At 39.4% G+C, this 18,968-nt stretch overlaps 2 protein-coding genes across 3 annotated transcripts in view; both read right to left on the minus strand.

Moving 5' to 3' along the window:
* The window catches only part of ATP1B3 (ATPase Na+/K+ transporting subunit beta 3), a 41,705-nt gene that overhangs the window by 22,349 nt on the left and 388 nt on the right, over positions 1 to 18,968 (minus strand). The window lies entirely within an intron of this gene.
* On the minus strand, positions 5 to 18,934 carry LOC101323778 (transmembrane protein 203-like). The gene is made up of 2 exons (XM_019934294.3): positions 1,595 to 18,934; positions 5 to 1,128 (listed from the first exon to the last, which is right to left on the minus strand). The coding sequence occupies exon 1, from the start codon at positions 4,859 to 4,861 to the stop codon at positions 4,415 to 4,417; it is 447 nt and encodes a 148-aa protein (XP_019789853.1). The 5' UTR covers positions 4,862 to 18,934; the 3' UTR covers positions 5 to 1,128; positions 1,595 to 4,414.

Raw genomic sequence — 18,968 nt, forward strand, 5'->3', positions numbered from 1 at the left:
GTAAAAGAAAATAAAACTCATAAAGTTGAAGATATACACATTGTGTGTGTGTGTGTGTGTGTGTGTGTGTGTGTGATGTGGCCAGGGTAAAAAAACAGACCCATCATTGCAAGGCTAGAACTCCAAGCTTTGCCATGCACACAGCCAAGTATCTTCATATTCAGAGCGATATGAATTTGCCCAAGCAAGGGGTATTTCAGCAGGCAGCACCCACCCACATCCTGTGACCCCCTCCTCTCCTCTGATACTTCCAACTACAAGTAGCTTCCACAGATCACACTGATTCAAGATCAGAGCTTTAAAATTCCAGCACATAAGGGAGTATTTCCCGAAATGGAGTTAATGCTCTCTAGAAAGAAGAAAGATGATTTTAGGTTGGACAAAAACCCCAGTATGTATATGTGACAAACAAAAAAATTAACACATAGGACTTCCCCAGTGGCCCAGTGGTTAAGACTCCGTGCTTCCACTACAGGAGCCATGGGTTCAATCCTAGGGGAAGTTCTGCATGCCGCACAGGCGGCCAAAAAAAAAAAAAAAAAAAAAAAGAATTAGCACATCAACCCTGTATTTCACAGTAATTATTAGCATAAATTTGGGTTTTAAAAAGTGAGCTGATTTAGAGAATAGCCAGGAAACATGCAGAGAAGGTAAATCATGAAGCTGGTATCAATGAATAAAGTTTAGGAAACACTGGTTGAGTGGAAGCATCATGCAGAAGTGAAGAGAGGAGCATCCCAACCAGTGGGACTTGACAACTCCCTGCTAAGCACGCAGCAAGAGCTGGCAGACGCAAGTTTCAACATCAAGGGCTTAACTTTTTTTTCTTCACAATCTGGAAACACTAAGATCTATCCTAAGCCAGTGATTTATTTTGTGAACATCTATATTTTTCTCAAATGTCTGTATTCAAAGATCTAACATCGTAAGTGGTCACCATCAAGATTATATACTAGAATATATTGTTAACGTCACACATTTATATTTGAACATTTAAAAACTGATCAAAGGGACTTCCCTGGCAGTCCAATGGTTAAGACTCCGTGCTTCCAATGCAGAGGGCACGGGTTGGATTCCCGGTTGGGGAGCTAAGATCCCACATGCCACGCAGCACAGCCAAAAAAAAACCTGATCAAAGAATATTCAATAAATCCTCAGTTACAGCAACAGTAAAGAACACTTAATTCCCCAAAGTTGAATTAACATCAGCTTCATTTTCCAGTCTTAACATAAACCTGCTTATTAATATTTGTCCTAGCAGAAGGGCTAGAGCAGGGGTTCCTAACCTGGAATCTATGGACCCTTCACCCTCACTCATCCCCAGAAGGATTAACTTCAGAGCTTCTATGACTTCTGTAATAATACAGTTCTGAATATACCCATTTTTCTTCTGCAGACTGGCTCTACAACATTCTTGTGATGCTCAAAAGACCCTGTGACCCCGAAACAGATTGTGGCAAAAGCTAGATAACTTTCATTTGTTACCTGCGGGCCAGGAAACTGCCTCCCCTTTTTTTAAGCAAAGGGGAAACAGTTAAAGCAATTTCATTTTAATTTAGACCAGCATTCCCCGTCCTCCCCCTGCCCCAATTACCAGGAGGCCAAAATAGGGAGCGAAAGGACAGAAGGAAGAAAGGAGCACAGGATGTCGCCTCCAGACAGCATCACTTCCCTATCACACAGAGTGATCCTGTTGCAGAAACACAAAGGAAGACCAATCTCAAAGAAGTGATCAGTTTACTACAGAGGTAGATGAAATACGTGCAAAGCCCAAAGGATGGTTTAATGAGATACAGAACAAAAACCATTCTTTCAGATCTGGGTATTTGTAGGAACTAATGGATAAACTCCTCCACAGAGCAGACCAGGGTACAAATATATAAATGTGATAAGGAGTGGGGGATGTGTTCCATCCAATAAAGCCTCACTTACAGAGCAGGCAGACTGAGGCCACAGTAGTTTGTCAACTGACGCAGTAGATATTAAACTGGAGAAGTTTAAAACAGAGGTGCCAGGAGTTTAATTATTTAGCGGTGTTTCAAAGTCATCTGAAAATATGCTTACCATTTTCAAATTTGATTTTAAATTTTCAGGAAAAATAATATAAAGCAGATTTATAAAAATGGTTACAAAGCAAATGAACATATAGCAAACACGAAGAGAAGTGTAAAAACTTCCTATAAAGAGTTGGGTTGGGACTTCCCTGGTGGTCCAGCGGTTAAGACTTCACCTTCCAAGGCAGAGGGTGCGGGTTCCATCCCTGGTCGGGGAGCTAAGATCCCACATGCCTCGGGGCCAAAAAAAAAAAAAACCCAAAATAGAAGCAATATTGTAGCAAATTCAATAAAGACTTTAAAAATGGTCCACATCAAAAAAATCTCAAAAAAAAAAAAAGTTAGGTTTATAAAATAGATACACAGATTAACAGCCATGTCCCAAACCTGATGCCATGTACTAGTGGCCATTAAGTCAATTTTGAATGTAGGGAGTGTACCAAGTAGATAAGTGATTTTCAGCACTGAAGCCAATTTCCCCTGCTTGATAAGATCCTCTCGCCAAGAACAAACTTAACATTTAAAAACTAAAATTAATCTCACTTGTAAAAACCACATATGAAAGCCCACTCACAAGGGTGGCAGTACTTTATCAACTTAACCGCCTTTCTCCTACACTAAGAAAAAAAATACCTGAAAATAAAAACAGACGTTGTAAACTGCTGTTCTTATATATCAGTATCTTGCAGTTATTTACTCAGATGCATTCCTGACAATGACAGGGATGAAACAAATTGAGCTACCCTACCTGAGTAATAGGTAGTGCAGATGGGACCTGTTCAGTGTGCCATGTCTGCCTCAGCGCTAGTTAATGTAAGCAGGGAACAGGTAAGTCATTAGGCTTCATCAAGGCCTGGACATCCACACCCGTTCAACACACTGAGACCGTGTGATCTGACTCCCTACTTCTGCAAACTTCCTAGTTACCTGAGGGTACCCAGACAATAGAAAGACTATGCCTTATCCTCAGAGAATTCTGATGAGAAACAACTTCCCCTTGGTAAATAAATTAATAACCTGTTTATAGTTAAAAATAAATTAAAGCAGAGGCAGGTATAATTTTTTAAAAAATCAATTATATGGACAAGTACAAATTTAAAGTCCTTTGTATATTCAAATTTTTATAAGGAGCTATTTATTGAGGTATAATTCACATTTCATTCACCTATGAGTGGAACTGCTTGATCATATGGTAATTCTGTTTAGTATTTTGAGTTAAGTACCAGACTATTTTCCAAAGCATCTACAACATTCTACATTCCCACCAGCAGGATTCCAATTTCTCCACATTCTCATTAATACTTCCTAGTGGGTTTAATTTGCATTTCCCTAATGACTAATGATGTTGAGCATTTTTTCATGAGCTTATTGGTCATTCGTACCTTCTTTAGAGAACTGTCTATTCAGATCCTTGGCCCATTTTTAAATTGGGTTGTCTTTTTATTGAGTTCTAAGAGTTCTTTATATATTATAAGCACAAGCCTCTTATCAGATACATGATGTTCAATTATTTTCTCCCATTCTGTGGGTTGTCTTTTCACTTTCATGACAGTGTCCTTTATTATTATTTTTTTCAGCAAAACATTCTTATTTTATTTTTATCTCAGCAAATGTTCTCATTTGGCACCCGACTGGCACCAAACCAAAGCCCTTAGGCCAACAGGTGCGGGCTGAGACCACCTGCAAACTTCCCATGTGTAGGTCTCAATGGCTATGCACATCAGAGCACCTATTTCTCTCTCTAGTCCCTTAGGGTGGCCTAAAGGTCTCAGGTGCGCTAACAGTGCTGGCCACGAGGTGGTGGGAAAGTTGTGACGCTGAAATCTGCTGGGATAGGAAACCAAGCAGTGCCCTGAAAGCAAGTTCTTTTCTCAGGTGACAGATACCCAGATAGGGTCCTGCTCATGCTTATTCAACATACTCCTGTCTGCCTGGTGACACTTTTTAGAGCTCAAGCATCTAAGGAAGTCTTGTCTGGCGGGATGGGACAGTAAGCTCTCAGGTCAGCACTGTTGGCCTGGGGAAATCCCGAGTCCAGCTTTGCAGCCTTTGCACAGTGGGTACTTTCCCAGGATCCATGATAATACTCAGAGCCCATCAGGACATTTTACTTATATGCGGTTTCCAACTGTCAGAGGAGTTCAGGACTGTCTGGCCTTCTCAGGATCTCAATTCAAGATTAGCTATTCAAAGCATGAAATAAGAGGGAATACGTTTTAAGAATCAAGGCTGCTCTTTTCAGCCCTGCTGAGGGAACAATTTCAGACATGACTTTTAGAGAGGAAGCTGGGCACTCAGCAGGGCACAAGGTGGCTTTCAGACCAAGACTCCTCCTCCTCTGGTGTGGCGGAGGTGGGACCTCAGCGTGGGGCCCCGCATTCTAGCTTTTCTTCTGCGAGCCTAGTTGACCGGCGGGCAGGGATCATGAGAAGCTGCAGGAGAATGAAGACCGGAGACGTGATCAGGCCGAACCAGAGCTCCCGAGTCTGCTCCACCAGCTTCTGGCACAACAACATCTCGAAGACGAACTTCAGGCTAAGAACCGTGAGGACCCAGAAAAGGTGGAGCACGGCCAGCCGCTTCTCGCCGACCTGGAAGAGGTGCACGGAGACGACAGTAGTGAAGTTGGTGCTGAGCCGGTCAGCAGCGAAGAAGGGCACGAACACGTTCCACCAGGAGAGGCCCGGAGCCAGGCCGTCCACACGCAGGGCCAGCAGCACGAACACCGACAGGGCCATCAGGTGCACGAAGACCTCGAAGGGCGCGAAGCCCAGCAACTGCACCAGCTCCCCGAGCGCGGAAAGCATCGCTCCGGTAGAGCGCGGGCCAGGGCCCGGGCGACGGTCTCACCCGCCTGGCTGCGCCGCCACTCCCCACGGGCCTCGCGCCGTCGTCGCGGCCAGCGAGCTGCAGAAAGTGGCCCTGCCTGCCCTGGCTCTCGGCCCCAGCCCAGGACCCAGCACTGGCCGCCAGCTGATGCCCGCCTTGCTCGGACGCCACACCCCGCTGGGCGCCGACAGTGTCCTTTAAAGCAGAGAAGTTCTTAATCTCAAGGAAGTCCAACTTATCTATTTTTCTCCTTGGTTGCTTGACTTTTGGTATCATATCGAAAACACCACTGCCTAATCCAAAGTCATGAAGACTTGTAATTATATTTTCTTCTAAGAATTTTTAGTTTTAGCTCTTTAAGTTTGGGTCTTTGATCCACTGTGTGTTAATTTTTGTACATGCTATGAAGAAGGGAACACTGGGGTTTGGGATAAAAGCTGGGCAAGGTCCTGGATGGGTTGGTAAAAATCTAAATCTCTCCACAGAGAATCTCCATACCTGACCAGCTCTTGGCTACCTATGCCTCATCCCTGAATGCTATGACAGGGAAGTCTAAATACAAAGAGGAGGTGCAGAGAACCAATAATTACAAAATACTGAGAAGAAAAACTAATCCAATAAAGTATCAAATGCAACAAAGAAAGTAATGCCTGAAAAAACTGGGTTGTAACAGGGTACAGAACCAGGGGGGGTAGCATGAGTATAATTAAAATACAGAGTATAAGGTAAGAGGATAATTTTTCAAAATCTGATTTCATATTCTGATTGTTAAAATTTTAAAACTTAGTAGATAGCTGAACTGGAGAAGAGTCAAATAATAATTAAAAAAAAATCCAGACACCTAACAAAAAAGCAAACCAAAGACTGGGAAAAATATTTTGCATAATATGAAACCAATAAATTACTTATTTGCAATCTAGAATATATAAAGAACTCTTACAACAAAACAAATTTCTAAAACATGGACAAAAGTTTTGAACAGAAACTTCATCAAAGATGTAATGAGAATTGCAAAACAATAAAGCTCATGAAAACATACTCAACATCACTAGCTATCCAGGAAGGGCAAATCAAAACCACTACATGCTCACCAGAATGCTAGAAATTCTAAAGACTGACCATACCAAGTGATGATCTAGGAGCGGAGCAGCTGACACTCTAATACACTGCTGGTGGGAATGTGCCAAAACAAAAACCGATTTCGGAAAACAATTTTTTGAAAAGTTAGTAGCATATACCTATGATAGGATCCAGCCAATCCATTCCTAGATATCTAACCAAGAAAAATGAAAGCACACGTTCGCAGTAGTATATGAATATTCGTAAATGCTTTATTTGTAATCACTAAAAACTCCAACAACCCAAAAGCACATCAACAGATGAATTAATAAATAAATTCTGGCATATAATACAATGGAATACTATTCATGAACTACTTCTCAAAGTAACTGTGCTGAATGAAACAACTCAGCACTCCTGACCCCAAAGAGAACACGCTACATGATTCCATGCATTTAAAGTTTCAGAAAATACAAACTAATCTAAACTGTCAAAAAGCAGATCTATTTTTGCCTGGATACTGGGGCGGTAGGGAAAGAAAAGGATTACAAATGGGAAAGAGGAAATCTGGGGAGTGATGAATATTTTCATTACCTTGATTAGAGTGATAGTTCCATGGGTACAATAGATGTATATGCATATAGGTGAATACACATCAAAACTCAAGTTATACATTTTAATTTTAAATACGTGCAGTTTACCATATGTCACAATTATACCTCAATAAAGCTATTTAAAAAACAAAAATTTGGAAGAAGGCCTAACCTAGAGAACTAGCCAAGCCAAAGAAAAATTCAGTGAGCTAAAAGATCAAACCAAGGTGTTTTACAATACTGGGCAAAAAGACAGGGAGTGTGTATGGAGCTTGTTGACACATGGGAGACAGAACCATAATATCAATAAATCTAACAGGAATTCCACAGAAAAGGGGATGGGGAGGAATGCCCAAAGAAATAACACATTTTGTGTCTAGACTGGAAAAGATTGAAAAATATTAGAAAATACCCTATACCTAGATAGAAAAAGGTAAAATTTCAGAATACTAAAAATAAAGTGAAAATTTCTTAAAGCTTCTAAAAAGATAAAACGGGTTTTACCTAGAGCAGAGAAATATGACTGACAGCTATCTCATCAGCCAAAAATAAAACAGTATATTCCAAACTGAGGAGGCTTTAAGTTTTAGCTACACTGTCTTCATTTCCTTCGTTTTGGAAGAAAAACTTATATATTATCTAATCTGAAAAAAAAGGACAAAGTTCACAGACTAAATTCTAGAAAAAGCTAATATAATTGTACATTTTTCATTTTTTAAAGTTTTCTTTAAAAATCTAAGACAAGAAAAATATATAAAGCAATGGTGAGCAAAGAAACCAGTAAGACTTGCTGGTAACATCTAAGTAAGTGTTGATTTTAATTTCTTCTCCTTTTCATGTCTGAGGAATAACTTACATACAATAATTTTCATTGATTCCAAGTGCACAGTCCCAATGAGTAGACAGTTGCATGTATTGTGAAACCACCACTACACTAATGATACAGAACATTTCTATCACCTCTGAAAGGTTCCTTGTGCCCGTGTGCAATCTGTACATCCTTCAGCCAGCCAATGATCTCCTTTGCCACTACATTAGTCTGTATTTTACACAGCTCAAATTTGATTTTAATTTAATAACAAGTTAAAATCCCAAAAATATTAAGGTAGGAATAATTTAATAGTAGTCTAATAAAAGACATTCTCAAAGTGGGTTAAAGAAAACCTTATAGCACTATAAATAAATGCTATTTATAGACAAAAACCTAAAATTATAACACATACTGGTTGAAAATAAAGTAGATCTTGGCTAACAAAAAGAGATGTAGAAGTGGCATTATTCCTGAAAGCAAACTATTTAGAATTCAAGTCAAAAGGTATTAACAAAGCAAAGATATTCTCTATTAATAAAAAGTAAACAAAACACATCAAGAAGATACAGCATAAAGCCATGAACATTTGTGATGCTAAGTGGCTTTAGATATGTAAAGCAAAATTTATCACAATCATCTGTAGAGATTTTAACGTACCTCTTCCAGAAATCCACAGATCAGGTAAACAATAACAAAAAGGATAATATTTTAAAAACACAACTAATAGTTATTTAATATATGTAAAACTTTGTAGTCACCAGAAAATATACTCTTTATAAACCTGGAACATTGCCTCGAAACTGACCATGACTTAAATTTCAAAAAAACCAAACCAAAACAAAATAAAAAATAACTTAAAAAAAAAAAAATCAAGGCCACATTTTTCAAAATCAAAGTATGTTAGAGAAGTATAACAAAAATTTAGAAAATGGACTGCTAAATAACCTTTGGATTAAAATGACAACAAAACCCAAAACATTCAAAATTCAAAACAATCATGTAGCCAAAGCAGAACACAAAGGAAAATCCAGAGCCTTATACGCATTCACTAAAAAACCAGACTAACCAAAAAAGCCAGGTTTTAAATTCAAGAGTAAAATAAATTCAAGGAAAGTAGGAGATTTAAGATACAAGCACAAGTTAATGGAAACAAATGCAAAAAAAAATCATTAATTTTACCAATAAAACCAATTTCCAACTAGTAAGCTCGAAAATAGATGAAATATATGATTTTTAAAGAAAATAAACATATTCAAATCAGAAGTTGTTACAAGAAATAAAGAGCTCTATCCCTAAAAGAGACACAATGTCCAAATGGCTTTAGTTCTCCCAATTTTCAAGTAGATTCTTTCTCTACACACGAGCTGTCCTTTTTGTTTGCTCCGTAAGTTACCTAAATCTTTATAAGGCTAGCACTCTCCAGATACCAAAACTAAACAGACAGTACTCGCACAGATTTCACAAATTTATTTTATTTTAAATGCTTACATAGAGCTTACACGCTATAGAGTGATAATGACACAGGAACAGAGATACAGATTAATAACAAAACATAACAATAATCAAGAAAGGATCCATATAAAATCCACGTAACAAAGCGGGCACTTCAAATCAGTGAGAAAATGATGGACTATTCAATATATTTTGAGATAAGTGATCAGGAACAGCCTATAAAAGACTGTTAAATTTGTAATAATATTTATTTAAACAAGTACAATTTTTAAAATAAAAGAATTAAGAGACAAAAGACAGCAAAAAGACGAGCAGGTCGCTGTAAAGAAACGAAAACTGAGCAAACATAAATTGCAATTATCAGAGACACTGCAAATTAAACCAACCAAGACACCAGCATCCCAACAAACTGGCAAAAATTTTTAAAGAGTGATGATAACCAATGCTCAGAAAGTTGAAGGGAAACAGGTAATTTGATCCCTGCTGGTGAGAGTATACACTGGTACAGCTTTACTGGAGGACAATAAATTAATATAAAAATAAACATATACTATAAACTGGTGATTCCATTTCTCAGTGACTACCCTGGATAAATAGTTGCACACATGCACTGCACAATTTGCAAGAGAAAAATTGCAAACAACTAAATATTCATCACAAAGAAATATATATATATCTTGGATATATACCCCTACACTATGGAATATTATGCAATCACTCAAAGGAATGAGATAAATAAATGGCGGGGAGAGAGAGACAGAGACATGGAAACAGTCAAGACATATTAAGTGAAAAAAAGCAAGTTCTAGAACATACATTCTTCCTATTACTCATGTAAAAGTGGAAAATTAATTATTCCTACATAGTCCATATATACTCATATACATACACACACACACACACATACATACATATACACATATGTAAGTGTGTTGAAAAAGGACTGGTAGGAAAACTGATAAGCAATCATTATCTGTGGGAAAGACTGCGACTGGTAGAAGGCAGTGAAGAGAAACAATATATTCATGTATTCTTTCTTCTCCAATATCCAATTAGGAATACTTACAAATACACAGAAAAGTTAAAAGAAATGTAAGTGAACACGCATAAACCCCACCTAGATTCTACAGTAAAGTCTACTGTATTTACCTCTTATCTATTCACCGTCTATTTTTTTTTTTAAGAATTTCAAGTTGCAGATGTCAGTACACTTAACCCCTAAATACTTCAACATTATATTAACTAAAATTGAGGGAAAATTGCATTCAGCAAAATACACAAATCTCCAAGGTACCATGACACGGTTGTTTAGAAATACATTCACCTCTATGATTCAAACAGCTATCAAGATACAGAACATTGCCAACACCCTATAAAGTTCTCATGCCCCTTCCCAGTCAATCCCCATGACCACCATCCTAGAGGCAAACACCATTCTGGGCTTTTCCCCAGCATAGGTAAGTATTGCTTGATTTAGAATTTCAAAGAAATGAAATTATATAGTATATTCTCTTTGGTAAAGCTTCTTTTCTGCTCAGCCTAATTGTGGGATTCACCCATGTTTTGTGTTACCTGTAGTTTGCTCCTTTTTACTGTTGAGTAGTATTCCACTGTGTGGACACTGGTTTGTTTATCCATTCTACTGCCGGACACCTGGGCTCTTTCCAGTTTGGAGCTACTATGAATATTTTGTGTATTTTTGTGGACATATGTTTTCATTTCTCTTGGGTAAACTGCTGGGGGTCATGGGGTAAGTGTATATTTACTTGTACAGTAAATTGTTAGACCTTTATCCAAAGTGGATATACCACATATGTTTTAAAAAGTATGATAGGTAACAGTGGTTACCCAGGGAAGAAGCTGAGGATGACAGTGGACTTATTGACTATTCACATCTGTACTATAAAAACTCAAATAATGAAGTTACTTTTGTCATATGAAAAAAAACAAAGCCAAGAGTCCACATTCCATTTAAGACACGTTCAGGTTTCTTGGATTAGCCTACGCTGACCACTAACTAACTTCTAAAGCATAGGTCAGCAAATCATGGCTGCTGCCTGTTTTTGTAAATAAAATACTGAAACGCAGCTAGGCCACTAGTAAACATATTGTTTACGGCCGCTTTCAAGCTACTAACAGCAGAGTTGAGTAGCTGCAACACATACTGTATTCCTGGCAAAGCCTAAAATATTATCTGGTCCTTTAAGGAAAAAGTTTGCAGCCTCCTGTTCAAAAGCATTTATATAGGCCTTGATTTTCATTCCAATGTGACATCTGAAACTATCTCGTGCAACTTCTCCCTTACAGAGGAAACTAAGACCAAGAGATTTTTAATGACTTATCTAAGCTTAGATGGAGATGTAGAATTCTAATTCAGGTCTATATTCTGAATCCTAGTCTGATCATCTTCTCAGTATACTGGTAAATTTCTAAGACTTATCAAGCAAAAATACATAGGCCCACAGGCTCACTTTGACTACGATGCCCTATCTGGAAACTTCAATGAATTAGAAATTTAGTGGAACAGAATCATGGTGAGCTGAGGGGAATGATGAACAAGTTTCTCCACAAACAAGACTTTTATAGTGTGGAGCTATACCAATTAATCAAAATACTCTCAACTTTAGCCCAACGACCAGGTGAATCACAAGTGGAAACTGACTAAATGACAATTTATTCATCAAAAAAATAGTAAGTGCTTACTATGTGCTAGGCGTTGTAGGGACATAAAATGCACCTGTGATTCCTGCTCTGGGAGAACATCCAGCTAGTGGGAGCAACGTATATAAACAACTCTAATCCAGGATACAAAATTTTTAGGTGTTATAGACGATAAATGTATTATTTTCACCTGGGCAAGTCCGAGAAGGCTTATCGCAGAGAGGGCACTAGATCTATGAAGCAGGGGAGAATTTATGATGCAGAGAATGAAGGGCACGGGAGAGGGAATGAGCGGGGCATTCCAGACCAAGAGGCCTTAGACATACCCATTTGGCTATGACATGTGGTGTACAGGGAGCAGGGTGTAAAATGACATATTATATAAGGTTGGAAATGTAGTTCTAAGCCAATATGTAATATATCCGGAATACCAGGCTGTCTGGAACTGATTTAAACCTTCTGAAAGCAGTGGGGATCCCAACAGCTTTGGGGTATAGGCAGTAGCTTGACCAAAGCTGCAGCCTTAGAAATAATCTGATAGCAGTGAAGTTACACTGGTTTAGGTCACAATGATTCTAACTGATTCCTTGGATCTTTCTGGGGCTGCACCAGAAGAGCCTAACTTCCCCGGTCAACAACACTACACTTTTTATAAGCAGCAGATAAAAGTTGGAAAGCCAGTGGTCTCTTTAAACTAGGACCAATTTTGAAAGAAATTTACAAAAGATTTTCATCTAGTGCTTTAAGTTTTTTAATCAGAGAATTTACAAGAAAAGGCACTACCAGATCCTGAAAAAGTGGGGCAGGGTTGGTGGGAATATTGAGGGCTCTGCAATGTGCAACAGGTGGTTAGCATTATGAAGCTAGGAAAAACAAGCACCCTGGGCTCCCTCTGAATGCCTGTTTTCACAAGATACTGGAGGGTGGGGTGAGGTGGGGCAGTGGTGAGTAGGTCAGAGAAAATTAATTCCTGAATTAACTGTAGCAGTGGTAATGAGGGTGTGGGTCACCAAGAGATTCAAGAGATGTTATGGAAGTACAACTGGCATGGTTTGGCCAGGTTCAGAGCCCAGATGACAGAAATGGTAGTGACAGTCTTCAAAACTTGCAAATACAGAAGCAACTCACAACTTCAGTGGAGGAAGGGGAAAGAGCTCTGTTTATCAGTTGATAAACAAGGTACTGGAGTTGTCTAAGCCTCACTCTCAGGTTTATGGGATATGCAAGAAGCAACTGGAATCTCAGAGAGATGTTAACCAAGAAGTAAAATTTGTTGTAATCTTTACAATTGTTTTATGAGATGAAGAAGATGAAAAAAAAACAAGGCCAAAGACAGCACCTGGGAAATCTACATCTAGGAAACAAGAGAACCAGGAAAGGAATGGCTAGAGAAGTACAGAGTAGGGGTAAGGGCCGCTTTTATGGACCAGATACTGCCAACTGGCCAGAAACCATCAAAAGAAAAGTACCTCGTGCTGTGGACAAGGGTCAATTCCTTACCATGGCATCAGCAGAATACTAGGAGGAAGTCATAAATGAGAGCCAGCTCCACCAATGACTCAGTAACAAAGTTTAAACAGATATGGGGAGGTTGTTAAGTTAGGGAATTCTTCTTAAAAATATTATTAGTTAAATAGCACCCTGTAGGGAGAGGATGATACTATTAAATAAACCCCCATTAAATCTGAGAGCAGGTAAGTTTAAAAAGAAAAAAAAATCTTTATGAAGTTCTCATAAGAGCCATATAAGAAGCAGAATAGAGCAATAAAGCAGGACACAGGAGGCCTGGATAATTACCCTGGATAATTATCCTAATCAGATGCACGACCGGGGCATGTCAAACTCAGCTGAGTCTCTTTCTCAGTCTCCCTGAGAAAGTTAAGTGGAAGCTTTTTCTGAACACTGAACTATGAAAACCATCAGTGCTGAAGCAAAAAGGAAAAAAAAAAAAAAGGAAAATGCCCAAACACTGGGTGAACCATTATGCTATGATACACCAAAACCATCAAAGACATTAAAAACAATGTTGCAGAAGACTAATTACATTTAATTAGACTGGAAACATTTCATAATACTGTTCATTCATTCAACCACTTCTTATTACATTCCCACTAAGTGCCGGGCAACAGGCTAGGTGTTAGGGAATTCAAGACGGGTAAGATGTGAATAAGAAGCTTATGTCTAATAAGCGGGCAACAACAATACTGTTGAAGTCATAAATACTATACTAGAAAAAGGTATCATAGAATACACTGGAGCACTTGACCCAGTCTCAAGGCAAAGAATGGTTCGAAAAGGTTTACCAGAGATCAGGCCATCACAGCTGACATCTGAGTAGCCAGGCCAAGTTGAAGGAAGGAGGGGCTCGGAAGCTAGGAAACAGGCCCAAAAGCAGTGGGAGAGAACTATATGGAACAGCAGGGATGACAGGGGAGAAATATGCCAACCAGACTGCAAAGAGTCTGCACGTCATGCTAAGGAGCCCCGAGGGCAACAGAGTTACTCGAAGAGGTGCCCATGAAACATCCAACTGAAGATTTCTGACAGGCATTTGGTAATAAGAATACAAAAACGCCTTAGGGACTAGAAATGCAGATTTGGGGGTCTCAAATGGAGATAATAACTAAAGCCACCAGAACATGTAAGTTCCAGCAGGAAGTGTGGACAGTCCCCACAGAAGTGATGGAGAGGGCCAGGGATACCCCAACAGAAAGTGGCAGAGGAATAAAAACCATTCCCCTTAAACGTTAAGTGATCAAACTAGGTATATCTGTGTATTTTCAAATTTTATTTATACATTTGAAAAAACTTTATACATAGGAAAATGTTAACAGTGGTTACTCTATGTGATTAAAGATGACAGGTTTTACTTCAAAATCAATATAATGAATGCATAATTAGAACATATTTATCTTCCAAAGTTAACTTTTTTTTCCTATTACACAATTCCTTTTTTTTAAATGCTAGGTTAGTAGAGGCTTAACCATAATGGAAATGCCGGAAGTCGAAAGGGGGAGGGGAAGGGGAACTGATATCTCCTAAGATTAACCTTCACTTTTTAAAAATTATTGTACATGAGATTTTTTTTCCTGCTCATACATGTGTGCTGCCCATGTACTCTTGGCATATTTCAATAAAAGTGTTTGGAACATAAAAGCGTTAAACGGTCCTTAATCAAACACAATGATAAATCACAGTAAAGTTGTTACTAAGGACAGGAGGGTTTTTAAACTTCTTTTAATACAACTAAATTAATTCTAAAAATATAAATTCAAAAGTCAATTTCAAAGAAATGGAATTACTTCGGGGGTGAGGGGAAGCTGCTCTTTAACACAGTAAAGCACATACTACTGTAATTACAAAGGTATCTGGAACATCACACACACACTTGCCCCCTCCCTCCCTTCCACTAGCAGTCCAGAAGTGCTGCCTCCTGCTGGGGGACAGCTCGGTTAGCCTCAGCTGCTGCCGCTGCCACACCCACCACTGCCCTTCATATTTATAGCCTGCACACAGGGTAAGGCAAGTCCTGTTACTTTCCCAACAGTGCAAATTTCTGTAAAGTTCAATATGTCACTCCACAGGACAAAGAATACCTTACAAAACTGGGAAAATAAACACACTTGCCTTCTCCCCTACAGTCAGACACCCAAGATGGGATGGAGCCTGATCTCCAAAGCAGAGCATTTACTGAGGCATAACCCAGAATGGGAGCAGGTGACTGAAAAAACAGCACTTCATATATAATGCGACCTATAATAAAAGAGACCTATAATAAAAGAGAAGCATGTGAACAAAATGTAGATATTAGTAGTTTGGGTCCAGAATCCTGACCCTGCTTGGAATCAGTAACTTGAGTTTTAGGTCCATGTTAAAATAAAGCATTTATTGACAGATAACCTTAAGATAATGAACTCCAAAGAAGCCAACAAGCAGATGTCATTAAATGACATTACATCATGTTTAAAAAAAAAAAAAGCTCTGTCCTTGGAGAGTCTGAGGCCAAGGATTCTATCACTAGCTGAGTAAGTGAATTCTGACAGATCAGATCTGTGGGTTCAATTTTCTCACATATGAAAATGAGGGCACAGGGCTAGATTAGTGGCTTTCAACCTTTTCTTGATTGTGAGCCACAGTGAGAAATACATTTTACATCAAGGTATCTGAATATACAAAAAGTTTCACAGAATGATATTTTCTCTTAGAATAAACTTATTAGGCAGAATAAACTTTGATAATTTTTCTATTCTATTTCAATATTTTTAAAAATGTTAACTGCAACACATGGTCCACTGTCTACAATTAAATAACACTAGATGATCTTTGAGCTGCCTTTTACTCTAATTGTACGTAATGCATTTAGGTTTAATATCTGCAACATAGCCACAAGGTGCTAAATTGTCTTTGTCCTGTGTTTTCGTAAAAGGCAACTACTTATTCCTGATGCATCCTTACTGTCCAGCTTGAGAAAACAGCTCTTAGGAACACTTTGATCACCTACATGGTGTGCGTAGAAAGTTGTGAAGATGGAATGAGGTAAGTACGTTTATATAAGCATTTTGAAACTGCTGTAACCAAGTGTTACATATTAACCAAATATACAAGAAGCTAATCAAATTCTTCACACAGCTGTTTTAAATCAGGCAATGAGATGAAACGTAGTATTTTCACTTTATTCCCAAGGTAAACTGCAAAACTGCTTTTTAAACATGTGTTTTTAACATATATAATGCACTTGGAGAGGAACCTCAGATTACATGGGACAAATGTACTGAAGACTTGAATGTAAAAAATAAAATCAGGAAACATCTTAAATGTCTTTATAGAATCCTTGAGGTAGAGAAAGGTTTTCTTTATATGCCAGCAGCCCAGCAAATTTACCTAGGTCAAAAATAGATGTAAAAAAAAAAAAAGAAAAGAAAAATAGATGTAATAATTCCCCCCCCCGCCATTAATTTCAAAAGCGACTAAAAGAAAAAATTTGCACTAATGAGGTTTAAAAAAAAAGCCTATAACATGTTTTCAGAATATAAAACGTACATAATGTTATCCACAACCCAGAAATTCCACCAGTAGAAACATATCTCAAGGAAATAAATTTGCAAAAATGTACAAGGATGAAGGGAATGGGAGGAGGAGGGACCAATACATACAATATGTACTGGTTAAAAAAAAAATCAGGAGTTACTCCTATTACCCTGGGTATCTCCCATGTATACATACGGTACACATTAGTAAACTTTAAAAAAAAAAAAATCCCAGTACGTCTAACTATACAATGGAACACTAGCCAGCTATTAAAAGTGGTGATACAGGTCTTTATTTATTAACATGGGAAGATGCCCACAATATACTCAAAAGATTATAAAGCAACACTTACGGTATGATCTCTTTTTGTTAAAAAAAAATTAATAATAACATTATACACATTTTTAGTGTCTGCCCAGACATATACCAAAATATGAATAGTGGACGTCTCTGGGGTGATGAGATCAGGCAGCTCACTCATACACTGCCTTTCTGAGAACTACAAGAAGATATGCTTTCTCCAGGCACACCCCATGCTCTAGGGTACACAGCCCGGTGAGCTGAGTATGGATTTCAGCCTCCAGGCACCACTCCTCCGCATTTCCTTGGAGTGAGCGCCCTTATATTGGGATAGGATTATGGATAGCTTTCTCCTATTTACGCCATTCTCCGCTGGCTTACTACTATTACAATAAACCCAGAAATTTACTATTTGTTGATATTTTCGATTTTGAAAAAAAGGTCTTGCCTTAATACTTCCAAACTAATCCCAACTTTACTTGTACTACTCCCACTGCCCTTACATGATGCCGCATACTCTGATAATTTGTGCGTGTTATCTATTTAAATGCACGTACCAAATAAAATCTCTACCCCAAAAGCATATAATACAAAGGTTAGATAAGGAGCACAACCTGCACCAAGAAATGTCATTCTAACACAAAGTGCAGATACTTATTACTGGAAATGAGAAGGCACTGAGAAAGGTAGTCTACACAAATTAACCACTCTCCACCACTCAAAAATTCCTTCAGCAGAAAAAGTTAGTACACTCTAGAAACAATAATAACTGTTTACAGTTTTTTCCCCCATTTAATTCCAGATGCAAGATCTATTTCCTCATCACATTAGTGGGTTCCCCACAGACAGCCATTCGAAAAAAAATCGTGAGTGATTACCATGCAGTTAGGCAAGGCATCTGTAAAATAATACCACCGCTGGACTAGGATTAAAGGACAACTGGTTCTTTTCTTGGCTCTTTGGAATATGTAATTTTACACAAAGTAAAAACGCAACCTCTCTGGGGCTCTTTTTTCTCGTGTCTAAAGCATTGTTTGGGCTAAAAAACCTCCAAGGCCCCTTTCACCTTGTGATAGGACTTTAAGCCGCCTTTCCACTCTGGAGGAGCCGATTTCAAGCAGCAGCCAGTCTATTTTCTAAGTCAGAGCAAATTTACTCTCTTCGTGCTTCTCTTGACAATGTCATGCCCGAATAGTTCTCAACTCTAGAAATATTCTCACTCAAAAAAAAAGGTCTGTCATGACCAACTAACAAAATATTTTTCAAAAGGAAAGAAAAACTAGTTTACTTAAGTGTAAAGGGGGGAGGAGGAAGCGCACTAGTCCTTATTCAGATATAAACATAATTTTTCCAAAAAAATAAAGTGTCACTCTAAAGCAGCACCACACTGGCGGATGGTTTAAATATTTCTTTTAAAACAAAGAACCCATGCAGAGAAAAACTGCTAGCAAATTCAATCACACGTTTTGAAGGCACAGGAAAAAAACCTGTGCCATTCAGACCGGATTTACTTTCCCCCAATGAAGCACGTTGGTAAGAAAACCTGTGTCATTAAAAAGGAATTAGGGAGAAAGCAACCTTTTAAAAGGTCTTTTCACTGTCCAAACTCAAGTGCACTTTCGTGTACCGTGTACTTCTGTGCTTAAAACATGAGTGCAGACCACACACTTAACACTCACACTCTTCCGACCAGCTGGGGTGGCAGCGTGGACGAGTCACAAGATAGCGGCGGGAGTGGAAATTTCCTCTCCCCGGGCGTGGGGCAAGGTCGGGCTTCCCCAAACCGCTCGGCGCCGCTGGCCGCCTCCGCCAGGCCTCTCCGGGCCGGCGCGCTCCGTACAAAGAAGGCCGGGCGCTCAGCCCCCACGCGCTCGGGGTTCGGGACAGGGTTTACCGGCTTCCGGCGCCGCAGGCCCGGGCAGCACGTGCGGCCCACTCCCGGCAGGGAGGAAGGAACCGGCGCGGCCCGGCGGCGGCTGCCAGCGGGCCCCGCAGCCTCGCTAGCCCGCCGCCGACCCCGCGAGAAATGAATGGGGCCGCGCTGCTCCTCCGGCGCCGCCGCCCGCGTTCGAGTCTGGCGGCCGCGGCGAAAACCGCTGCGGGCGGAGGCAGCGGCGGCTCCCGCGGCCCCCGCGCGGGGAGCCGCCTCCCGCCTTCCCTTCCCACCCGACCCCGCCCGGC

The sequence above is a fragment of the Tursiops truncatus genome, chromosome 4 (assembly GCF_011762595.2).
Source record: "Tursiops truncatus isolate mTurTru1 chromosome 4, mTurTru1.mat.Y, whole genome shotgun sequence".
Classification (NCBI taxonomy): Eukaryota; Metazoa; Chordata; class Mammalia; order Artiodactyla; family Delphinidae; genus Tursiops; species Tursiops truncatus.

Coding starts and splice junctions, on each gene's coding strand:
- LOC101323778 (XM_019934294.3), bottom strand. CDS start 4,861: ATGCTTTCCGCGCTCGGGGAGCTGGTGCAGTTGCTGGGCTTCGCGCCC.